Source organism: Mixophyes fleayi, chromosome 2 (genome assembly GCF_038048845.1).
Source record: "Mixophyes fleayi isolate aMixFle1 chromosome 2, aMixFle1.hap1, whole genome shotgun sequence".
NCBI classification, from domain to species: Eukaryota; Metazoa; Chordata; class Amphibia; order Anura; family Limnodynastidae; genus Mixophyes; species Mixophyes fleayi.
In genome coordinates this window covers 154,770,631-154,794,934 of record NC_134403.1, presented here as the reverse complement: position 1 = coordinate 154,794,934, position 24,304 = coordinate 154,770,631, and the positions used below count along the sequence as shown (strand labels likewise).

At 39.7% G+C, this 24,304-nt stretch overlaps 1 protein-coding gene across 9 annotated transcripts in view; it reads left to right on the top strand.

Annotated features, from left to right (window-relative positions):
• Positions 1–24,304, top strand: part of DMD (dystrophin) — a 1,967,742-nt gene that overhangs the window by 1,512,554 nt on the left and 430,884 nt on the right. For all 9 annotated transcript variants that reach the window (XM_075200299.1, XM_075200300.1, XM_075200296.1 and 6 more), the window contains 2 exons: positions 11,909–12,029; positions 21,482–21,750. In XM_075200299.1, coding sequence (XP_075056400.1) covers positions 11,909–12,029; positions 21,482–21,750 — 390 coding nt within the window. The remainder of the gene's footprint in view (positions 1–11,908; positions 12,030–21,481; positions 21,751–24,304) is intronic.

Sequence of the window (24,304 nt, the reverse complement as noted above, 5' to 3'; positions counted from 1 at the left end):
GCTTTCTCTAGAATGGTATGGGTGCTGTTGTAATACATGGAAATAGTGAGCTCTAGGAGATCACTTTCCCAATGGGATAATGTTTAACAGAGATCATAGACAATTGATTGCTCTTTAGATGTGAGTCTGGTGCCTTACAATCCCTGCAGTGTAGAACAAATTGGGAGTGGGATATACAAATTGGGAGTGGATGCCAGTTGATGTAGTAAATGCAGTGTAAGGGTTGAAGTTAGATTTTTAAGATCTGCATGAGGAGTACGTTTTCATTTTTAGTGATTTTGATTATTTTTCCACTTCCCACAGACAGATATTTGGAAATATCAAGGTTTGCTGGGAAATTCCTCAACTTGACATTTATAAATGTCTTGCCAAAGATGACGTCCATTCAGTCCCATTTAAACCTCTATTACTGATAAATGCTGTCATGTGATGTTTGGTTGCTGGTCCTCTGATTATTGCATGTAGTGTTCTAACTTTAAGCTGTTTGCTAAATGTCAAAGCCTGAAGGCGTCCACATTTCTTATAGAGCAGCCCTGTGGCATCATCATGTGATTTTCTACTGGATTACAGACCAATATATAGTAGATACATGGCCCTAAAAGGAACCTCAGCGCATCACAAAGCTATTATATTTATTCTGCACTGGATCTAATAATATGTACACTTTACACCCATATTCCAAATATTGAAACTACACTACAACTTATCTACATCACAATGATTTAGTCTTTCAATTAAAAATAGCAGGCAATGACCGGGCCACTTAAATTAATATTTTAACTAGATGACACAGGAACAGGTTGTCACTCACCGGACTGTGAGTGCTACTTCTCGTGTATTTAGGAACCGTGGCCGTCCACCATCCTGAGGGTCTGCGCATGTGCAGCCCTTTCAAACCTTCAGTTCATGTTCCTTTTAGTTAATTGGCTGATCAGGCAACACTCCCTATTTAAAGCACCTGAGGTCAATACCTCGTGGCCTGATCTTGGAGTCTCATTCCCCATGAGCCTCTGAAGGTGTTCCTGTGTTTCCTCGTGTGTTCAGCTCCTGCTGATTCCTGTTGTTCGTTTGTGGTTTCCAGACCACTTCCACTCTCCTGTGTTTCATCGTGACTGTGCCAGCTGATTCCTATCCGCTGCCTCTGTGCTACTACAGTTTCCAGTCCACTTCAACTCTCCTGTGTTTCATCGTGACTGCACCAGCTGATTCCTATCCGCTGCCTCCGTGTATCTACAGTATCCTGCTCACCTCAACTCTCCCGTGTTTCATCGTGACTGCACCAGCTGATTCCTATCCGCTGTCTCCGTGTATCTACAGTATCCTGCTCACCTCAACTCTCCCGTGTTTCATCGTGACTGCTCCAGCTGATTCCTATCCGCTGCCTCTGTGTATCTGCAGTACCCTGTTCATCGCAACCCTCCAGTACTCCTCGTGTCTGCAGCCAGCTGATCCGCTCTCCTTGCTTCTACAGTGTCTCCGCTTGGGTCAACTCGCCTGTCTGCATTGGATCAACGCTCCGCTGCTTCCATCTCGTCTAGACCATCTCTACTCTTCAGCGTTCTCCAGGTGTCCAGTTCGATATACTACTGCTTCCTGAGTATTGTTTCCATCTCTGCTGGTCTACCTACCTGTGCGCTGCCCTACTTGATTACCGCTTCTACCCTCCTGGGACTTCGTATCCTGCCGGCCTCCAGCCGTTCAGGTATCCCTGCACTTCTGTCTGACAGCCTGCTCTCCTGAACCACGGTATGCATACTTCTCATTGACTGTGCTGGTGTATTGCATATCTTGCTGGACTGAGTTGTTCTCCTCTGGAGTTGCCTATCCGCTGAGACTATTACCATCATTTGACTGTGTTACCTTTTTGCCTGGATAGCTCTTGTGACTTTGTATTATTGTGCAGTGCTGTTCAGTTATTACTACTTGTGCATATCATCGTGGGATCAAGTTCAGTGTACCCGTGTATACTCTGCATTGCATTTACCTTCCCGTGCTCTTCCTCACATATATATATTCAGTGGTACAACTTGCTAGAGGCAGACCACTGTTCCCTGTTTCCTGAGTCACCCGTTTCCAGTATCCTTTCACCAGTATCCTTTCCAGTATACCTTCACCTGGATTCCATTCCCTCACCTAGACAGCGGTAAGACCATCATCTGGTGATACCTGGGTAAAGACTCCTAGTGCCCGTGACAATAAGATCAGGCCATGACAGACCCAGATTCGGAACCTACAGCTAAAGAGATGCTGCAGCATCTGGTCACCCGTATGGAGCAACAGGATGCTCGCCAACAGCTGTTACTACAATGTTACCAGGCGTTAGCCTCCCAAGGAACATCTGGACAGAATATCACAGCTAATGTTGATGCTCCTGTGCTTTCCTCCGTTTCCCCAGTGCCATCCCAGGTGTCTACGGCTTCCACGCTTCACCTGCCTACTCCGTCAAAGTATGATGGAGACCCCAAAACTTGTAGGGGTTTTCTCAATCAATGCTCTGTTCATTTTGAGCTCCAACCTCAAAATTTTTCTACCCATCGTTCCAGAGTGGCCTATCTTATTTCATTGTTTTCTGGACAAGCTCTCGCATGGGCTTCCCCTCTGTGGGAAAGAAACGATCCATTATTACAGGATAGTGCCAAATTTATTTCCACGTTCCGAAGTGTATTCGATGAACCAGGTCGTGTCATCTCCGCTGCATCCAGCATTCTCCGTTTACGTCAGGGTTCTCGTACAGTAGGACAGTACGTCATTCAATTTAGGATATTAGCCTCTGAGCTTCAGTGGAACACTGAAGCGTTAATTGCCACCTTCTGGCAGGGGCTCTCCGATAAAATTAAAGATGCACTGACTACTCAAGAACTACCTACTTCTTTAGAAGATTTGATTTCTCTTTGTCATCGAGTAGACATGAGATTCCGTGAAAGGGAGTCTGAAAAAACAACTTCAGTTAAAGCACCTCTTCGTTCAACTTCTCAATTTCACCCACCTTCATCTCCAGTGGTACCCATGGAGATAGGTCGCTCCAAATTAACGTCAGAGGAGAGGGATCGAAGAGTAAAAAAAAGACTTTGTATCTATTGTGCTGATTCCACGCATATGCTCAATTCTTGTCCCAGGAAATGCCGGGCTCTAACCAATACTGGGGAGACAAGGTTAGGGTTCCTGGAGTCCTCTCCTTGTTCTACGAAATTAAAAGTCTGTGCTTTTGATGTTTCAGTTTCCTTTGCTACCAAATCCTTTAAGTCCCAAGCACTTATTGATTCTGGAGCTGCGGGAAATTTTATTTCTGAATCCCTCGTGAATCAATGGTCCCTACCAGTGATTACTTTGAAGACACCTATTACTGTGACTGCTATCGATGGATCACGCATTGTCAATGGTCTCATCACCCAGAGTACGTCTCCAGTAACCCTTCAAATTGGTGTATTACACCAAGAAGAAAGTTCATTTCTAATTCTTCCTGTTACTACAAGTCCGATTGTATTAGGCCTTCCATGGCTTCAACGTCACTCTCCCCAGATTGATTGGCACACTTCTCAAGTTACGTCTTGGGGAGCTGAATGTCGTCATCATCGTTGTCTCTCTCAAGTTGTTCCATTCAAAATACAGCTGTCGTCTATTTCACCGGGTCCACCAGGTCTCCCTCCACAGGATCCTTCATCTACGGATCTGTGCGATAAGGTTCAGTCTGAACGCCTTTCTCCTCATCGGGCGTTCGTGACGTCCTCAGACGTTGAAGATGGATCTCAGGAGTCATCTTCAAAAAGTCAAGTGCTTGTGGTTTACGGTCACCATCCGTCTTTTCCAGAATTTCCTGCCCTCCCTCCCACCCAAGTTCCTGCTGTAGAGACTGTTTGCCAAACCTTCAAAAATATTTGGTCTCAGGTCAAAACCTGTTTAAGGAAGACATCTGCCAAATATAAGTCTTTTGCAGATAAGAAGAGGCGGGCTATTCCACCACTGAAAATTGGAGATCGTGTCTGGTTATCTACCAAAAATATTCGTTTGAAGGTCCCATCTATGAAATTCGCTCCTCGTTTTATTGGTCCGTATAGGATCATTCAAGTGATCAATCCAGTTTGTTTCAAACTTCTACTTCCTAAGAATCTTCGTATTTCCAACGCCTTCCATGTGTCCTTGCTCAAACCTCTCATCATCAACCGTTTCTCGGTCCCTCCTTCAGCACCTCGGCCAGTTCAAATTCATCAGGAGGAAGACTTTGAGATTACTCATATATTGGATGCAAAAATTTCACGAGGAGTTCTTCGTTTCCTCGTTCATTGGAAGGGCTTTGATCCTGAGGAGCGTTCATGGATCAAAGCTGAAGATCTCAACGCCCCAGCTCTTCTTAAGAAGTTTTATTCCAAATTTCCGGACAAACCCGGTTCCAGGTGTTCTGTGCCCACCTTTAAAGGGGGGGTACTGTCACTCACCGGACTGTGAGTGCTACTTCTCGTGTATTTAGGAACCGTGGCCGTCCACCATCCTGAGGGTCTGCGCATGTGCAGCTCTTTCAAACCTTCAGTTCATGTTCCTTTTAGTTAATTGGCTGATCAGGCAACACTCCCTATTTAAAGCACCTGAGGTCAATACCTCGTGGCCTGATCTTGGAGTCTCATTCCCCATGAGCCTCTGAAGGTGTTCCTGTGTTTCCTCGTGTGTTCAGCTCCTGCTGATTCCTGTTGTTCGTTTGTGGTTTCCAGACCACTTCCACTCTCCTGTGTTTCATCGTGACTGTGCCAGCTGATTCCTATCCGCTGCCTCTGTGCTACTACAGTTTCCAGTCCACTTCAACTCTCCTGTGTTTCATCGTGACTGCACCAGCTGATTCCTATCCGCTGCCTCCGTGTATCTACAGTATCCTGCTCACCTCAACTCTCCTGTGTTTCATCGTGACTGCACCAGCTGATTCCTATCCGCTGCTTCCGTGTATCTACAGTATCCTGCTCACCTCAACACTCCTGTGTTTCATCGTGACTGCACCAGCTGATTCCTATCCGCTGCCTCCGTGTATCTACAGTATCCTGCTCACCTCAACTCTCCCGTGTTTCATCGTGACTGCACCAGCTGATTCCTATCCGCTGTCTCCGTGTATCTACAGTATCCTGCTCACCTCAACTCTCCCGTGTTTCATCGCGACTGCTCCAGCTGATTCCTATCCGCTGCCTCCGTGTATCTGCAGTACCCTGTTCATCGCAACCCTCCTCGTGTCTGCAGCCAGCTGATCCGCTCTCCGTGCTTCTACAGTGTCTCCGCTTGGGTCAACTTGCCTGTCTGCATTGGATCAACGCTCCGCTGCTTCCATCTCGTCTAGACCATCTCTACTCTTCAGCGTTCTCCAGGTGTCCAGTTCGATATACTACTGCTTCCTGAGTATTGTTTCCATCTCTGCTGGTCTACCTACCTGTGCCCTACTTGATTACCGCTTCTACCCTCCTGGGACTTCGTATCCTGCCGGCCTCCAGCCGTTCAGGTATCCCTGCACTTCTGTCTGACAGCCTGCTCTCCTGAACCACGGTATGCATACTTCTCATTGACTGTGCTGGTGTATTGCATATCTTGCTGGACTGAGTTGTTCTCCTCTGGAGTTGTCTATCCGCTGAGACTATTACCATCATTTGACTGTGTTACCTTTTTGCCTGGATAGCTCTTGTGACTTTGTATTATTGTGCAGTGCTGTTCAGTTATTACTACTTGTGCATATCATCGTGGGATCAAGTTCAGTGTGCCCGTGTATACTCTGCATTGCATTTACCTCCCCGTGCTCTTCCTCACATATATATATTCAGTGATACAACTTGCTAGAGGCAGACCACTGTTCCCTGTTTCCTGAGTCACCCGTTTCCAGTATCCTTTCACATAGCAGTGGTACAACTTGCTAACGCAGACCACTGACTTCCCGGATACCTTCACCTGGATTCCATTCCCTCACCTAGACAGCGGTACCACTTGCTATACGCAGACCGCTGACTCTCATTACCTCCTCGTTATTTCTGGACATTCCTCCTCACTATAGCAGTGGTACAACTTGCTATCCGCAGACCACTGACTACCCTCACATTTCCTTGTCCATCCAGTTCCTCGTGTCAATTATCTACATATTACCAGTGCTGCTAGTCATAGACTTTCCACGAGCATTCTCTTACCATCTGCTGTCTCCTGTTCCGTGATCACCCCGCTACAAGAGTATCATATTACCACCTATACTGCTCTGGTAAGTCCATCATCTGGTGATACCTGGGTAAAGACTCCTAGTGCCCGTGACACAGGTCTTGCAAGGTCATTAGTTTTATGTAACTAATTCCATGCCTTCTATATCTAGCACCTTCTATTCTTGATGAATTGTGTATCAAACAAAATGTTTTCCCTTATATTTCTTTACAGTACAAGTTAATTTAATTACACTGTGACTATGTAAAAAATCCCAGCATGAGAGCATTGCCTCTGTAAACAGTGATGCTGATATATGTAAATAAAAAAATATTTTTAGACTTATATTTTCTAAAATAACAAGTGCTATGGAAACAATAATTGAAATATATTTAGAGATAACTTCACTTATGTCACACCAAAAATAATTTAGACAAAAGGACTAATCGGATAGCTGGGATTCAGCACATGTCATCCTTCATTAGCCATTATTCGCCATTTCCGTATACACAAAAACTATGACATATGGCTATGCATCAGTTCAACATGAAGTTGTTGTGTAAACAATTACTACTTTATAATATTTATTTATTACCAGTGTCCTAAATCAGCTCAATCTGTACTTATGGTTCTGATCATCTTACCATCTTCCTCCTGCTAATGACTAATAAATACTGTATATATTATAATTACTTATGTTAAATGCTGATTGCTGCTTTTGATAGAAATTAGTCAGGAAGAACTTTGAAAGAGGAGGAGCATCAGTGCCAGTTAGGGAGGCATCTGATTGGTCGTTAGCCAGAAAAGATGGCACATGATTGGTCACCACGGCTCACCATCTGTGCCCCACAACATGATGTCCTCTCTGGTACTGACCTCTTCTCCTGGCCATTGTCTGTCCAAAGCAGTGATTGCCGTTTAATACAATTCCAGTATATAACTCATTTACAGTACAGTAATACTGATAGGTGTGAAGAAATGCATAAACATTTGGTGTTACAGAATTTAAAACGTTTTATTTTTAGGATTCACAACTATTGGTAATTAATAATTTAACCATGTTTTCTCATTATCATGTCATTTTTAATAAAGAAGCATATCCTGTTTGAGAACATTAATGAACAGCTTAGTTTGTGGTCCTAAATGACCTACTCAATATACATTATTAAAGCACAGGACAGAATGCCATTAATGCTCCTGTGCATATGACAAATAGAAAGACTTAAATAAAGTAGTTTACTTGTTCATTTGTCAGCTCATATATTATGCATGTTCGATTTTCTCAGCAGGGCCCGCAAACTGTGGGAGAAGTTCAAGAATTCAATAAAATTAGCTTAGAATCGTTAGCTGTAAATTAGACATTCATTTAGGCTAATTCTGTTATCAATGTTGGTCTGCCTCCCTTTGGCATGGTTTTGTCAGAGCTTGTTTGATAAATTCATTTTATTTCCTGGGAGATACAAAATGTCTAAAAAAATATATTTTTGGAGTTAAATGCCAGCTTCTCACACTCTAATACTAAAGATACAAAATTCTAATTTAAAAAGCTAAGAGGAAGCTAATGAATCCCTAGTGAAATAATATCTTTTGTTCAAGGGTGGCGCAATTAAAACGTATCTTTTTTTAAACTTTCATCACTTCACTTTGCATAAATTATTGAAACTCATTTCTATTCCTAATGCTGATCCTTTTTTTTTATTTTGAAATGCAAAAGAACTTTTTGATGCCAAGCTAATCACCAAGTTTATTGGATTATATAAAATATTAACATAGAGTTCTGGAAATACACATTTTGGCTCTTGCACATATTTTTTTTAATTTAAGGGGAACTCCAGGCATTTGGTAATTTTAAACCCTAAACCTAGTGAAGGCGGTGTGGGAATCCCATGCTTGGGACTCTTGTTGATTGTAAGGTATCTCTACTTGCTGACACTTTTAAAAGGATGATTCTACGGATATGATATAATTCGAGGTGGTGCTAAACCCTAGTGGCAGCCCGGAATGGAAGTTTGAGTAGGAGAGCTAAAAATCTCCCAGGCCAGACTAAATGATGCCAGTGCCAAAAGGGGGCTGAGGCTCCTGGCTTCTGGCCGCACATGGACAGAGGGAGGAAACACCCACCAGTCACTAAAATAATATAACATTTTCAGGCTGACTTCCATGGACAGATAAAGGATTCAGTCTAATCTGGTTAAAGGCTGGTCCACTCACCCTCTATGCAAAAAAAAACCAAAACAGTATAAAAGGAAACTAATTAGTTTGTATAATTATATGAAACATCTCTTATAAAAGTTAATTGAGACACTTACTGAAATATTCTGTTTGTTTCTGTGATGACAGATGTCTTAACACTCTTGTGTTCCTATATAATTCACCCCATGGCTGCCCTGCATCAAGCCCAATATTCTTGATGCAGCATTCTGCCAGTTACCCAGTAGTCCTGGCACACAGTAAGCATTCAGGAAGGGTTTAGTCAGAGCAACCAGCAAAGAGGTGCCAAGAAAGGTGAGCTGTCACAGGTGCTGGTGAAGCAGCCTGATATTGACAGCAGTTACCCTCCTGCTGTTGACAGTCTCAGTCAGTGGCTTATCCAAGTGACACAAGTAGGAGTAGAAAGTAATGACTAGCTGCTGAAAACAGCAAAAGTCTCTACCAATAAAAAGCAGGGTAAAACGGGGTAACATGTTAATACCATTTCATCACATGAATGTGGGAGGGAGGTAAGGGTGAAAAGCTACTTAGTGCCTGGAGGTTCTTGCTAAAAATACTCAACACAACATTTAGACATTTTAAATTTAGTTCGACAAGTATTTTTATCTGTTTCTTGTAAAAATGTACTTATAGACACACATGTTCCTATTCTTCACTATAATTCAGTACAAGGCTGCATACAGGGTTGGTATCAAGCAATGTTATGCTGAACATGGAACCACCTAAAGTCCATATTTCCTTTAACTCTTCATCTGTAAGCAAGAAACAGTCCCACCTCAGTGATATCCTGTCCTTTTTTGCCCCAAGTCCTAGGTAGGACATGGAATCAAAATTCATTGTACATGCTGTAATAAATGTGTTGACAGTGTGAACGCTAGATCTTCATGCAATTTAATTTGTAGATTTGTTTTAAAGGGGTATTTCAACCCAAAATGAAAAATATACATTTTCTTAATGCTGTGCAAATTTTGAACTAGAATCCTAACTTTTCTGTAGTGTTGGCTATGAAAATAAGTGTCAGGTGCCGTCCCTGCAGCTCGGCATCACCGCTGCCGGTAATTAAAGTGATCAGCTCCTCTATAAAAGCAGGCTCTGGCTCCATTAGGGTGCCAGAATATTTGTTTACCCATTGTTCCAGTATTACTACTCCCTGTGACCTCCCTGTTCCTGCTCCCTGCATTGTAACTCCCTGGTTCCAGACTTGTCCTTGACTTCAATTCCCGGATCACAATTTGGCTTGGTATTTACCTTCCTGGTCTTGACCTTTGGCTGCTTGACTATTCTGGCTCACGTCTTGGTACCTCTTATCCGGGCTGGTTTTGAACTTGGACCGTCTGACACCTCTCTCCCACCTACTGCTTCACTGGTAACTGTTCAGGAGAACCGCGACCTACGCCTCCTTGCAGAAACTCCATACTTCCTTGCGGGAGTTCCTGGCAAAAACCAAGGGTGCATTAGACTCTGCTCCTACTTCTTCAGTTAATATCAGCATGTAGCCTCCATCCACAACCAGTTCCGTACTTCAGCGTCAGATTGTAACAATAACTCCTTAGTTTATGGGCATTGAAAGGAAACCTGTAACTGCCTTTGCTATTGGGGATGCTTTTCATACATATGAGTTATTTTTATTTTGACACTGGATGTTCCTTATGGACATACTGACATAAATATTAGTACATTTGCAAAATTTCAGTCATCCAAGATGCATCTCCTGTGCTGCAATAAACACAGATGTCTATAATGAAATTGACATTCCCCATCTAAACAAAACATAATGCTTCTCACTGGCCACGTCCGAGTTCTTCTTCTGCCAAAATTGTAAAGAAATAGTATAGATGGTTCTGATACCAATAAATACAATTTTATTGTATTGTAGTAAATTTCCCTTTCATTTAGGTAATATAAAACGTTGATACTTTACATGCCAACGGAAAGAATGGATTCAGCAAAATATGGTGCATAATATATTAAGATTAACAGTATGGCCACTCTATCCATGGATTTGATTGCACTTCAAAGATATATTTGTGCCAGAAGTTACCAAGGTTCATCCTTTCTCAGCAGCTGTACACAGAAAATGAGACAAAATTGCAGTGCATACAATAAATTTTAATCACCGTCTTTCTTACATTTGCCTTGCCTGCATTTTTTTCGTTTAACGAATTGAGAAGTATTTTAGTGCTGTGCAAAAAAAAATAGTGGTTTCACATACAAGGAGGGAATACAATGCAATACAAATGGATCATAAGGCTGTTTTTGGAATGGACACCCGATTTATTTATTTTTTAAACAGGTAAAAGAAAACTGGACGATCATGTAACATGTAAATTTCTCAATCCATAAAGGCAATCATTACATTTGTGAACCCTGAGTGCAGTAAAATAGTGACAGAAATCTACATCTGCTAATTATATGCCTCGTTTAGAGTTATGGGCAAATCCAGATAAAGAGTGCAAATTTACACCTGGATAAACCATGTTGCAATGACAGGGTTCAACTGCCTGCTTTTGTATGTAGCACACAAATACTGGGCAGCTTTATTTCACTTTCCTGCAATTTAGAATTAAGCTAGGAAGGACGACCCCCCCTCCTTCAACTGTAAATCTGTCTGCATATATTAAATATGTCACCCCTGCAGCACAACATGGTTTTGTCAAGTATTCCGTTTACTCCTACCTCGAAATGAGGCCCTATGTACTTAATTTTTAGTATGTGAGATTGTACTTTAGAAACATAAATATTTTAAGGTACAACTTTCTAATATCAAAGATCAGACACATGGATTGAAGACCTGGGGATATATTTACTAAACTGGGTTTGAAAAAGTGGAAATGTTGCCTTTCACAACCAATTAGATTCTAGCTGTCATTTTGTAGAATGTACTAAATAAATGATAACTAGAATCTGATTGGTTGTTATAGGCAACATCTCCACTTTTTCAAACTCGCAGATAGTAAATATACCCCTAGACTGTATGCTTGATGGGTTTTTTGCTAATATATTATTATATTTATCAATAAGGTATAAATATGGATTCATCCAAATTTTGAACTACTCTCCATGGTGTGCTGATTTCACAGAAATATGAAGACATTTGCAAGGTGTTGATATTTAAAACTGATTTCCCCAGAAATATCCTTAGTAACTAAAAAAAGTAAAATAGATCCAATTGCCAATATATAGCCTCTTTTCTAACACGTTATACAGCCCCATATCTAGCATATTCAGCCCCATCCTATAGCTGCTTCATTGTTTAATTCTGTTTTTATTTTAATTACTATATAAGCTCTCACCCACCCTCATAATAGAGGTTGGCTAAATATACTTGGTGAAAAATAATACACTGTACTAACCTCACATACTGCTCTGTAAATGGGTTTATTCACGTCCAAAGTGTTTCGGCACTCATTCATGTACTGTTGTGATTAATAACATCAAGTATTCTTGTATAGTGATGTACTGTTCATACAGATTTAGTGGTTGCTTACATCCAAGAATATCCATTTGTGCTTGTAAAAGAAATGATTTTTGTTTTTCTATCTTACAGATCTTCAAGAGGGAGTTAAAAGCCAAGGAACCTGTTATCATGAGTGCACTTGATACTGTGAGAATTTTCCTAGTAGATCACCCTTTTGAGGGACTGGAGAAATTGTACCCTGAACCAAGAGGTAATTGAATTGAAAGCATTCTCGTAATCACATATTGACTAAGGGATCATGATGTCTTAGAGTTTCATTAATTTCCCCAACTCATATCTCTATAAATGTAAAGTGATAGATTAACTATCACCAGTTAAATGCATAAGTATGTAGCTATTCTGATTAAAATCAACCATCCATCTGCCAGTTTGCATACATATTTACAGGAAGAAGTGAGTTTCTTGTTTTAATGTCAGCTTTGGACAGAAGAAAAGTTGAAACATTTATTTCCATATATATACAATTACATAATTACCTATTGGAAAAGTATCAAAAATATATTATTACTATTATTATATTACTTTATATAGCACCACCATATTCCATAGTGCTTTACAATACAGCAGTGAAATCAGTTTAAGTCCCAATTAAAAATTACTACCATAGTATTGTTAAGACCTAACTGAGCCTTTCATTTTCACTCTGAGTTTCCAGGTGCTAATATCTTGAATGAATAGTAAAGCCAATCTGCAAGAAAATTGGCTTCAGAGAGATATTGGCATGGTGCCCTGGACATTTTCAGGGGAATCCATCTAGAACATTTTGAGAGTAAGCATGTAAAAAGAGGAGGGGGGGGAGTTAGGGACTTTCTCTTATTGGAATCTTGTTACTCTCTATCTAAAGATGGTGGAAAAGTTACCCTGCATCTTGGCAGGGGTGATGCTTTTGTGTTGGACTGTGTGCTTTTGTTTTAATGACACTTCTAACATTTACCAATTTTGAGATTGAAGAGTAAGAAATTAACGTTGAAGTCTATTTGGAGCCAGAGTTTGCTGCGTAAACTGTCAGTGAAGATAGAGAAGCACTAGATAGTTCTGTGATCTAGTGCTACCCTGCCCTCATGTAAAATCTTACTAAGATGTAATGTATGCTGATATCGCAAATTCTCTCAGTGACACCCCCCCCCACACTATTTACTAGGTTGCATTGACATTATATAGTGCCCATCATTGATCACTACAGCTTTCGTATAATTGTTTTATTTTGCCTGGCAACTGAATAAGTTGGGGTTTGGGATGGAAAGAGTAAAAAAAGAAAAACAACACCCCCAAATATAAATAATGTATGTTGCTCCTTCAGGCAATATCAGCCATCAGCCTTGTCTTCCCTCCTCCTCCTTGTAGGTGGCAATGCTGTGTTTGGGTCTAACCCATATTTGCAAAAATCATGTTAGCAAGCCCATGTTGGGTAGCGCTGGGGCAGCTATGTAATGTCCATTAAGATTGACAATTTAGAATAGCTTGAAAAAGCCCTTTTCATTAAGGGGGTTGATTGTAAAAAATAAAAGGGTAGACATACTCTTTTGTTTATCCCCTGTACTAAATCAATTAGACTAAGTATCACAGTCCTGGCTAAGGTGAATGGGGGGTACCCAATCCCATTATGGTGGCCGGTGCAGGTTGGGCAGTTGCTGAGTATTGTGCAGAGAGTTCTGAAGACCCTGTATCTGTTACAGAGGAATTGTAGAGTGGTGGGTTACCATCTTTAGGGTAAACACCTTTGATTCACAAACCACTACATGACGGCAAGGAAGTGTACTGTGCTTTTCAGTGTTGCAGTTGGCTTAAGTTTGTAAAGTGTTCTTGTGTTTTTGACCCTCAAGAGCTCATATAACTTTAGATGCATTTGCACTGAAATGTAAGCAGGATAAAGAACCACATGTGAAAAAGCACATTGACGTCCATATGTTCAGTATGACACATCTCGAGATATGTCCAGCTGTATCTCACTAACATATGTGCCAGGTTTACAGTAGGAGTAAGAAGTGTGTATACTTGTTACATATGCCCCACAATAGCATATAGATAGAGTAGAACTGTGGATTGACAGTGTTACTGTTAAATGTGAAAGTTGCATTACCCTATTTATATACAATATAATAATTTAATGAAGTGTCATTTAAAACATGGAATAGTTTCTTCACAGTTAATAATAAATGTGGAAATTGAATTTACCATTTAAAATACAATTAAATACAAGTATAAATATAAATTAAATACAGACATCTATTGTTTGCCCCTTTAAAATCATATGGGAATCTTCTTTCTTGCCGAATTCCAAAAGGAAAAATCAATTAAGTAATTCAAATAGATGGCAGTGACTTTATACACTATAGCAGACACACTAATTAATTAAGTACTATCAGTAAAAGAGATCAACCTGAAATTAGCCGCAGCTAGCTAATGCTGCTAATCGTCATCATTATCATTGTGTCGCGTTGCATCAGCCCTCCAACATCAGTAAGAAATACACCCCCTGACAGTTGTATGTGCATCTGTGTCCGAGTCTACTCAAGTCACAGTTACATAAACATGCCCTTACTATGCTCAACCTACGTTACCCATTCCTTTCACCCCATTCCACCTCTCCAAATGTCAGGAGTTGGAATTATAAGAAGCATCAAATTCAGCAAACAGAAGTATAGGTACAAATTTTTGCTGCGCATACACAGTATGGAAATGCATACGTATGTCCAACTCTACATGAGTCCCTCTTTGTTCAAAATAATGAACTCCGTTCTGTCTAGCTATTTTTTTTAATTTATGTTCTAGGTCTCCACAAAATTTGTCAGCAAGCCAAAATCAACTTCAGGGTGGTAATGTGGCTATAAAGAAATTCTGCATTTTTAGTGCTGTAGTCTGCTGCCTTTAGAACGTGGGTGGGGATGGTAACATCACCCTGACATAATTGTTGATGGCTTTTTGCTGCTCATGTAGTTGCAAAACCAAATATTTTGAAAATGCTATACCATCTGGTGGGGTCCTCCATTTCCAACTAAGCCAGTACAAGTTGTTGCAAGTCTAAAGTGTATGTAACAGGTCTGTTATGACTGATTAAAGTGAGAGCAGGTTTGGCAGGACACCAACAAACTGCTTTGGAGCAATAGGTAAGATATCCGTCAGCACAGGAGTAATGACAGGGGAGAAAATTGCAGATTAATATGATCCATTTTTGGTTTCTTCTCTACTAAACATAACCCAGCCCCACATAGATTCAGACTGGGTCTAGCTGCTATGATTGAGGGTGGTCCAATGTTACACAGGGACAGTATGGAGGTGTTGGTGCTTCATTACGTACCCTAAAAGCACAGTTATACCCTATTTATTAATTTTTAGTTTTATCTGTTAATAAGTGATGTAGACTGTGCATTATATTACTTTGCAATTTTAATTTGAGTGGGGCAGCCATATTCTGTTGCTTTCAAATGAATCATCCATACACAGCATTTCAGTGTGTTACACACTGAGCAACCTATCTCTTGTATGATGTTATCAAGCACAGATATCAATACAGTACCTCTTATGCATGACGGATATTTCTGTACTACTCCACAGGATAGGTCATATTGTTTTCTTACTAAATTAAGGTAAATGTCTGCAGCATGATGTCCCTTTAAGGACTCCAGTCACAGTTTTTAAACTGCTGGTTATGAAACCATGTCTGGATAAGAAATAGACCTGTTGTTAGGAACTCCCTTTCTACATTTGGTGTGATTGCCCCAGGATTACTCCTTAATGGTGCACAATCAAACAAGTTGCTACAGATGTATTTGTGGTTTGGGGGCGTTCCAGATGGTCGGTAGTCTTAGTTATTTAATTTGATGTTTATCCTGATCTTTACAAAAAATCTTTACTGAAACATTTAAATAATGCTGCCAAAGCAGTATTGCCCCCCAAGTGGAACTCTACCTTCCCCAACAATAAAAAAGGGGTTTGCGATACTTCATTTTTATATGGATATGAATGACATCTCCAAAGCAGCTGGAGACGCTTCCATTGGATTGGGCAGCACATGGGTAAGATCGCTGGAGTATAAAGAATCCCCTAAATATTAATCCCTCTTTAGACCTGCGGCAGTCGCCACTAACAGGCCCAACGCAATGGACTCTCGATTTCAAGGCAGTGGTGCCCACTACACTTCTCAGTCACTTGGAACGACAAATGTGGCTATCATCCTCGTAGGAACCTTTCAGGAAATAAAATTCCCAAGTCACACTAAATTTTTAGAGAGTATTAAGAGGTTGCAACCCCTAACAAAAGTGTACACATTGAAAACCTTGCCCCTTATCCCCTAAAGGATTGTCTACCCCTACTCTTCACTTTTGTTACGACTTCAGGATTTTTTTGTTGAAAAATTGGTCCACACTAAGATATGGTCAGGTACTTCACTTGGTTTATAAATATGTCCAATTCTGTATATGATGTTTCTCAATAAAGAAATATTATCAAAAAAAATAAAGAGAAATAGACTCGTTCCCATATTTTTGTTATAGGTTCAGACAACATTTTAAATTTCAATCTGTTCCATTGTATCAAGCATGACAGCACACCCTTACTGCGTGATCATACACTGAGCAGAGTAGAAGAGGCAGAGCTTGCTCCCATAGTTCTGCCAACAAGATATAATTAATTGTTGACACCAATGATTTCTGGAAAAAAATAAAGACATAAATGTGCAACGCTGTACTTGGCAGGTGTGTCACAGCAATATGCCAGTATCTCAAAATGTTTTCTAGCATATGTTCAGAAATGTTGACTTCATGCAATATGAATTGTTTCTTACAGTGATTACCACCCATCCATTATATAGTCATTATGTGACAACCAATAATTAACAATATACCAGTCTGGTTTGTTTGTGTGTTGTTTGTGACTAACAAGGTAAAAATAAGCCTAATAAAGGGATAGAATGTCTCTACTTGGGTCAGAAAATCTATATAACATTATTAAAGGAAAATTATAGCTAATCCACAGGTTAATTCTGTAAGAAACAAACAACAAATTGGAACAGTCACATTTTGTTTATATGTAAAACACATAAAGCATTCTGGGCTAGCATTTTTACAAGAATGCCTCTTTCTTGGCTTAAAATCAATACCAATTATGTGATTCTCTGCACAATACAACTAGGGAAAATATGGGGGGCACTTGACAAGGGTACCCAGGGTGACATTTACAAAAGGTAAGTAGTGCTTGTGATGAAAACAAAATAAACTGTTCTGATAGGCACCTGACCTATACCAGGCCTAGTGCACTGTACTTTTCAATGTGCTGCCAGCGTAGTTTTTATTCTGTTAAACAATGGTCTGCACAGTATTTCTGTGTAACCATTTTTTATAATTGTACTCCATAATACGACCATATGTGCAAGCTCTCCTGTCAGCCACTACCAACACATAGTATTCACACATACTGATATTCAATTCTCCTGTTAGAAGTGGCAGGAGAAATAGCTGATGGGTGTGTATTTCCTGAACAATGGGGATACTAGCCATTGGACCTCCGCTTATATTTTAGTTGGGGAATGGGGGTCTACAGTAAAAATACCTCCATACTATGACTTTAGTTCTTTAGATAAAGTCTATTGTCTTAATCTAGCACAGACTTGCACAACATTCCGCAGCTGGCCAAATTCCATTGTGTGACCCACTGAGAATAGGTTCCTCTGCAAATCTCAGCAAGGCAGGCACAAATTGGGCATTCAGGACCACTGCATTTGTTTCTAAGCTGCTCCATGGGATGTGCACAGTCAGAAGTGGTGCTCAGGGTCACCAGTGTTTGTAATTGCTCTTCATTGGCTGACAGCTGTAGTGGAAAAAGTGCCATATTCTAGCAGTGCATTCATTTGAAAATGCACATGAATGGCTGTGACACATTTGTTGGGCAAAATGCCTTATAATTCTAAAAACCACAATAAAAATATTTCTACATGTCCACAAAATAGCAGCTTGCACTTGTCCTAAATCAGGCCTCTTTCTCATAAGATTCACTGTCCCTTCCTAAATGTCATGCTATGGTCCCAGCAATAAACTCTGCCTCATTTTGGCTAACCCCTGCTCTCAGAGATACATGGGAGAACAGAAACCGCTTGCACAAACTGCCTTATGGTGCTACACTGAAATTGATTTAATTTACAAACTACTAAAATAAATGCCACACACAAGGACATATTCAATTGGCCGCGTTACTGTAAAAAGTAATGCGGCCTGCGCATTATTACCGGTATTACGGTAATAATGCGCATAATTACCATTATTACGGTAGTTCTAACGCCGGCTTTCAGCTCGAAGCTCCCTGAGCTGCGAACTGAAAGCCGGGTTAAACCTACCGTAATAACGGTAACAGCTTTAACGCGGCGGAAGCTCGGGGCTAATTGAATACCTCCCACTGTGCTTTCTATGAATCTGGCTGCCCAAGTGACTGATTTAAAAAATAAGGTTGAGGATTAGAAATCTACTCCTAATATTATAAGTACACAGCCCCAAGCAAATATTGAACCATCACAGTATATAGCCATCACATGATAATACTTGCAAACATAAAAAAATTAATTAAAAAGTATTTGAAATACAATGGAATTTGTGAGAAAATAATCCCATTGTATCACTGTCTCTTGAGGAAGATGGAAAACACAACAGCAGTCACACAGGAAACACAGGTAGACTCTAACCTTTAAGTTTAATTAGCTCAAAGCTGGTTGTATTAATAGGGCAGGAATTAAGAGTAGTTTCTCCAATACAGGTGTAACCCCCTGTCACTGTACGTAGTGAGGGGCACAGGTTACACTGTGCACCAACTTCTCAAGCCCTGGCTAGCTTATGGGCATGGGTGTAAATGACCAGGGAGTCCCCGCACATGCAGGTATTTATTTTTCAACAGTCTCTTTGTAGGTAGTGGGTCACTGGTGATGTCAATAAAAGTCAGAATAATTTGGGGTGCCAGACAATCTCTATCACAAACTGAACTCTTTATTTACACTCCTCTTCCTACAGCATGATAATCATAATGGTTGCAGCAATACAGAGATATATATACAGCTCCTTACTCTCCCCAGCACAGTTCTTAATGTTATCTAGATGTTATATTAAACAGATCACATGTCTCCTACACTTCTGTACTACATACGCCTCTGCAGTTCACCACTACTCTGCAGGGGCATTCACATGGATGCTGACAGGCAAACATTTCCCTCGAGCTGGTAGCTTCTACTCAATGCAGTTCTGACACATGCTGTATTACTCTCAACTGTAGCTCACCCCTCCTCTGCAGGATAATTTCTCCCTTGGGCTCTGACACTGCTGCTACACTACTTCTTGCAGCAACCCTCTCTCTAGGGTCTCTTCCCTGCAAAATGTCCCCTCTCTCTCTTGGGGTTCTCTTTAGTTATTTGAGGCTCTCCCCCTCTCTGGGATTGGGGACTCTTCCCCTCTGTATATTCAGCGACACTGCTGCAAACAGCGACCCCACTTCTCTTTTGGGGTCCTCCCCCTTATGTGGCTCCCCCACTCTTATTTAGGGGACAGTAGTGTATGTCTCCAGGTGGCAGCCACCACTCATCCGCTGCACTTTTCTCTGTCTTAATCCTTTCTGTGAGATACTCATCTCCTCTTTCTCCTGCTTCTGTTGCTTCTCTCTCTTCCTCCTCTCCAAATCCCCCCCTGCTGACAGCCCTTCCTTTTCACTAGCAGGCTGGTGTGTGTTGTCAGCATAGCAACCAGCCTGAGTCACAGGGGTGCCTGATTTACTATAACGCCACTAGGGGGCGTTGCACAGTGAATAAGCAAAGAAAAAACCCTTGCCTTCATTCCCAACTCATTCCCAACCTTTGCAAACTAATGCACATTTTGGTGTTTTGTCCCAATTGCCCGCTTAGGTCAGCATAGCCTATTTTTTGAGAGCAAAGTGTTTGCTAACAACTAAGGGGTATATTTACTAAACTGCGGGTTTGAAAAAGTGGAGATGTTGCCTATAGCAACCAAACAGATTCTAGTTAGTATTTATTTAGTGCATTCTACAAAATGAAAGCTAGAATCTGATTGGTTTGCTATAGGCAACATCTCCACTTTTTCAAACTCGCAGTTTAGACTTTTATAAGGGCCTGCCAGGCAATTAATTTTTTTTTTTACTTCAAAACCTAGAAAGGAATGGTCCAGCACAACACACAGCCAAACACTTAAGGATTCCTTTTACAGTTATTATGATAGCCAAAATTAATAAAAGCACTCTCAGGGCCGTAACAAAGCATATATTCTGGAACTCTAAAAACACGGAAGGAATCGGAACAAATTGTATTTTGACATTTCAAATCAACATATCTTGCTAAGGACTTACAAGTTTTCTTACTGTACATACCTACAGTGGACCAATGTGCAAAAAGATTGGACATAATATCCTAATTTACTCTCATCTACATCTAATCTATTACCGGTCACATATTTTGCAATATAACAGGCATTAAGCTCAATATCGCACTGTGTGTTTTATAGATTTGGATGCAGATTCCCCCTATCATTTTTGTTCTGCCAGACTTTATCCTTATTCTGCCCCTGCCACACTAGAGCAAAATGTATTGGCTCCATCATTTTCCAGCTCTATTCAATATTCCCATTTTCTCCTTATCCCAATTGCTGCTTTATATGTCTCCTTATAAAACTCAACAGTCCATTTTGTGGATATGTTTTCATTTTGGTTCTGAAAAATTAACAAAATATTATTTTTTAATATATTTGTGTAAATGAACTGACCAATGTCACCAGAGCTCTATTCGCAGTCTATAAGCTCTGCAAACAGTGAATTTACAAATAGAGGGCCTGATTCATTAAGGATCTTAACTTGAGAAACTTCTTATTTCAGTCTCCTGGACAAAACCATGTTACAAAGCAAGGGGTGCAAATTAGTATTCTGTTTTGCACATAAGTTAAATACTGACTGTTTTTTCATGTAGCACACAAATATCAACTTTAAATTTCAGTGTACAAATAAGCTATCAAGTATTTGTGTGCTACATGAAAAAACAGACAGTACTTAACTTATGTGCAAAACAGAATGCTAATTTGCACCCCTTGCATTGTAACATGGTTTTGTCCAGGAGACTGAAATAAGAAGTTTCTCAAGTTAAGATCCTTAATGAATCAGGCCCAGAGTGTGGAATGGCATTCTTTAGAATAGTGGAGCAAAAGTGGAATATTAAAATTGTATTGCCATCACTTTTACAAGCCTCTGCAAAACTGTGAAAATTTTGCTGCGATTTCGCTCACCTTAATTTTAAGGTTGCGCTTAACAAATATCTAATTTTAAAATAAGCATTATACAAGATATATTAACAAAAAGAAAAAAACCCCTTCTGAATTTGTTGCTTAAACTAACGGTATTTAGATTCTTTTTACGTTTCGACTATCAAGGAATTCTATCTGGCCGGATGCAGACAGTTTAGTATTGACTGTAATTTAGTTCATTACATAATGTGGGAATTTTTCATTCTGTTACCATTGGAGGCAAACTATTACATGAATATTCAGAATGTTGCATCTTAATATGCTCTGTGAGAATCTAGTGCTAAAAGTGTTATCCATACGGTGATGAAATATATATGACAATGTAAAAGTAAAATCATTTTATACTAATAAATGTTTAATATTCCAGAACATCATGTAGAAGAACAGTCCAAGAATGTCAGCAGGATCCTGCAGAAGCAGGTGGATGATGTAAGGATTGAGTGGGACAGGTTGAACGTGCGTTCAGTTGAGTGGCAGAAAAAATTAGATGATGCACTTGAAAGACTGCAGGAGCTCCAAGATGCAATGGATGAATTGGACCATAAACTGCATCAGGCAGAGGCCATGAGAGGGTCCTGGCAGCCAGTGGGAGATTTGCTGATTGACTCACTTCAAGATCACATAGGAAAAGTCAAGGTCAGTTGTACAACTAATAACAGTTGAAATGTGTAAAATATTGTAAAGCCATTGGATCTATATGACATAATTTAGCAAACTGTGTGTATTTATGTTTTAGCAAATATGTGCTTGGTTTCTTTTTTGTTTGTTTCTTATGTTCTTGTTATGTATTCAAAGGTTATCTTGGCTACAGTAACAGCTCTTACAGTGGAATACAAGCAAACAAATAACAACATTAAATACATATAAAAAATAAAATCACATCTAAAAAATATGCAAAAGGGGTCTCTCCCATATTGGAGTCCAAGGAGTAAATTTAAAATCTCAGAAAAGATGTATATTCAGCGCTTCATTATCAGTAGCTACTAGGATGATTCCCCAATAACAACTGTACACTAGTTGTAAAAATAAACTAACTCAAATGGATAGGGGGGTTTGGGAATCAATCTAGCACCACCAATGTCTCATGGATAAAAACAGAAAAAACTATAATACTTAACACAACTCAGTAGAACGGAGATGCTTCAGTCCCTCACAAAAGAATATGAAAAAGAAAGAGAAATATAACATAGTGTAACATTGCAGAGTATATTGAACACCAAATAATAATTTAGTATATCTGATTAATTCGATATAGTGAAGATCTTTAATTCTGCTTATATTCCACGTGATGTTCATCACGTGGTGAATTTTAAGAGGTAAATTTACTCCAAATCGTGTTTGGTGGTAGTTTTAAACCGCCACACATAGCCGGCGGTTTAGTGCTCCAAACCTCCACATTTACTATAGAGCGTTTTGAGGCTACAATGTAAAATGCCTGGCGAAAATGACTGAACCGCAGGGTATTTTTTTTATTTCTGCTTCTGATTGGCTTGATGGCAAACATGGTGTTCAAACTTGCCATTCAAACATAACAGGAAGCACCATTGACATATAAATTATGGTGCAATCATAATTTATTGATTAAGGGACAAAATTAAGTTAGAATTAACTTATGGTGGCAAATTGTATTTTTTCATGATATTAAGGGAACAAAATTATTGTGCTATGTTATTATGGGGGCACTATGTAATGCCACATTGTGCATCATAAATGATTACATCCCCATTAACAATCAAATAGTATTGCCCATTTAATATCATTTTATATTCATATTTTCTCCATAAAAAAATACAATAATAGTGTGCCTTTAATGTAATGAAAACTAAAATTTGCCCACTAAGTTAATTATAAATTAATTTTGCCCCTTAATCAATAATGTTTGCCCCCATAATTTATATGTGAATGGTGCGTCCTCTTCTGTTCTGAATGGCATTATATCATTATATCTCAAACAACTTGCAGTTTACGCAATCTCGCTTTCACAACCACCTCTTTTCTGGCTGTTTTTCTGACATTGTTTCCGGTTCTTTGACAAACAGCAGCTTAGTAAATCTGGCTGTTTGTAAATATGGCTGTTTGTAAAACTGTGGTTTTCAGCCTTGTAACTGGCGGTTTGGTCTTTAGTAAATCCAGTGGTGGTCAAACCATCGGAAAAACAGTTTTCAAACAGCCCTTTAGTAAATCTAGCTCCAAGTATCTATTTTAGCAGATAAACTCAACACATACTTAAAAAAAAAAGTAATAAATCCTCCTGCATTCTTCCCAGCTGTTTTGTGCTATCCTCAGTTGTACAGAAGTATAAAATTACAGATTTGCTCATGTTTCCCCAGAAGGTTTAGGTAAAGGAGTTCTCTAGAACACCAACATTTTGTTTAACTTTAAAATAGATGAATAAAAAGTAATCCCTCTAGTATAGTGAAGCAAACATATCTATAAAATACAAGTTTTATGCACACAGTGAACGCTTTTACTACAAAAATGATTGCCTAGTCTAAATTATTGTGTAAAATACTCCATTATGCCAATCAGATATCAGTATGTTGGCGAGCCATTTGTCAATTACGATTAATTGGCCGCTATCCCTGATGCACCCCCTATAAAGTTACCGCCTGTTGTCTAAAAGCTGCTTCCTTGTTTTTCCCTGCTTATTTTTGCATGTTACAGAAAAGAGAATTTTTGCAGTGATTACAGTTTGTGGAGAGTTTGCTGATGTATGAAACAGCACTACGCAGCTTGTTTTTTCTCAGCTCACTGACTCAGAATTAGAATCAGCTAAAGAAATTGATTAGGCACATACGTCAGTTCGCACACTGGCTAGGGAAGATGTAACTATGACACCAGTAACTGCATTTAATGAGAACAAACATTTCATGCGTGGACACTAATGTTTCAAAACAAGCAATGGGAAAGTTGCAGCTTGCTGTTGTAGATCAGCAGACAAATCTACAAAACTCATTTCATAGACATGCCTTACCCTCAATTTCAACCTACAGGTCATCTCTATATGTACTTACACCAATGACAACACATTCAGTCTTCACACATATCTCTAAAATATACACACATTAACAATCACACTGTGGCTCTACTCTCCTTCACACAGTTTTCCTCTCCTGTCACCACAAAATCCCTCAGCTCCACTCTCCTGAACACTGTACAGGTCCCACTGATTCTCACTTTTCTTATAGCT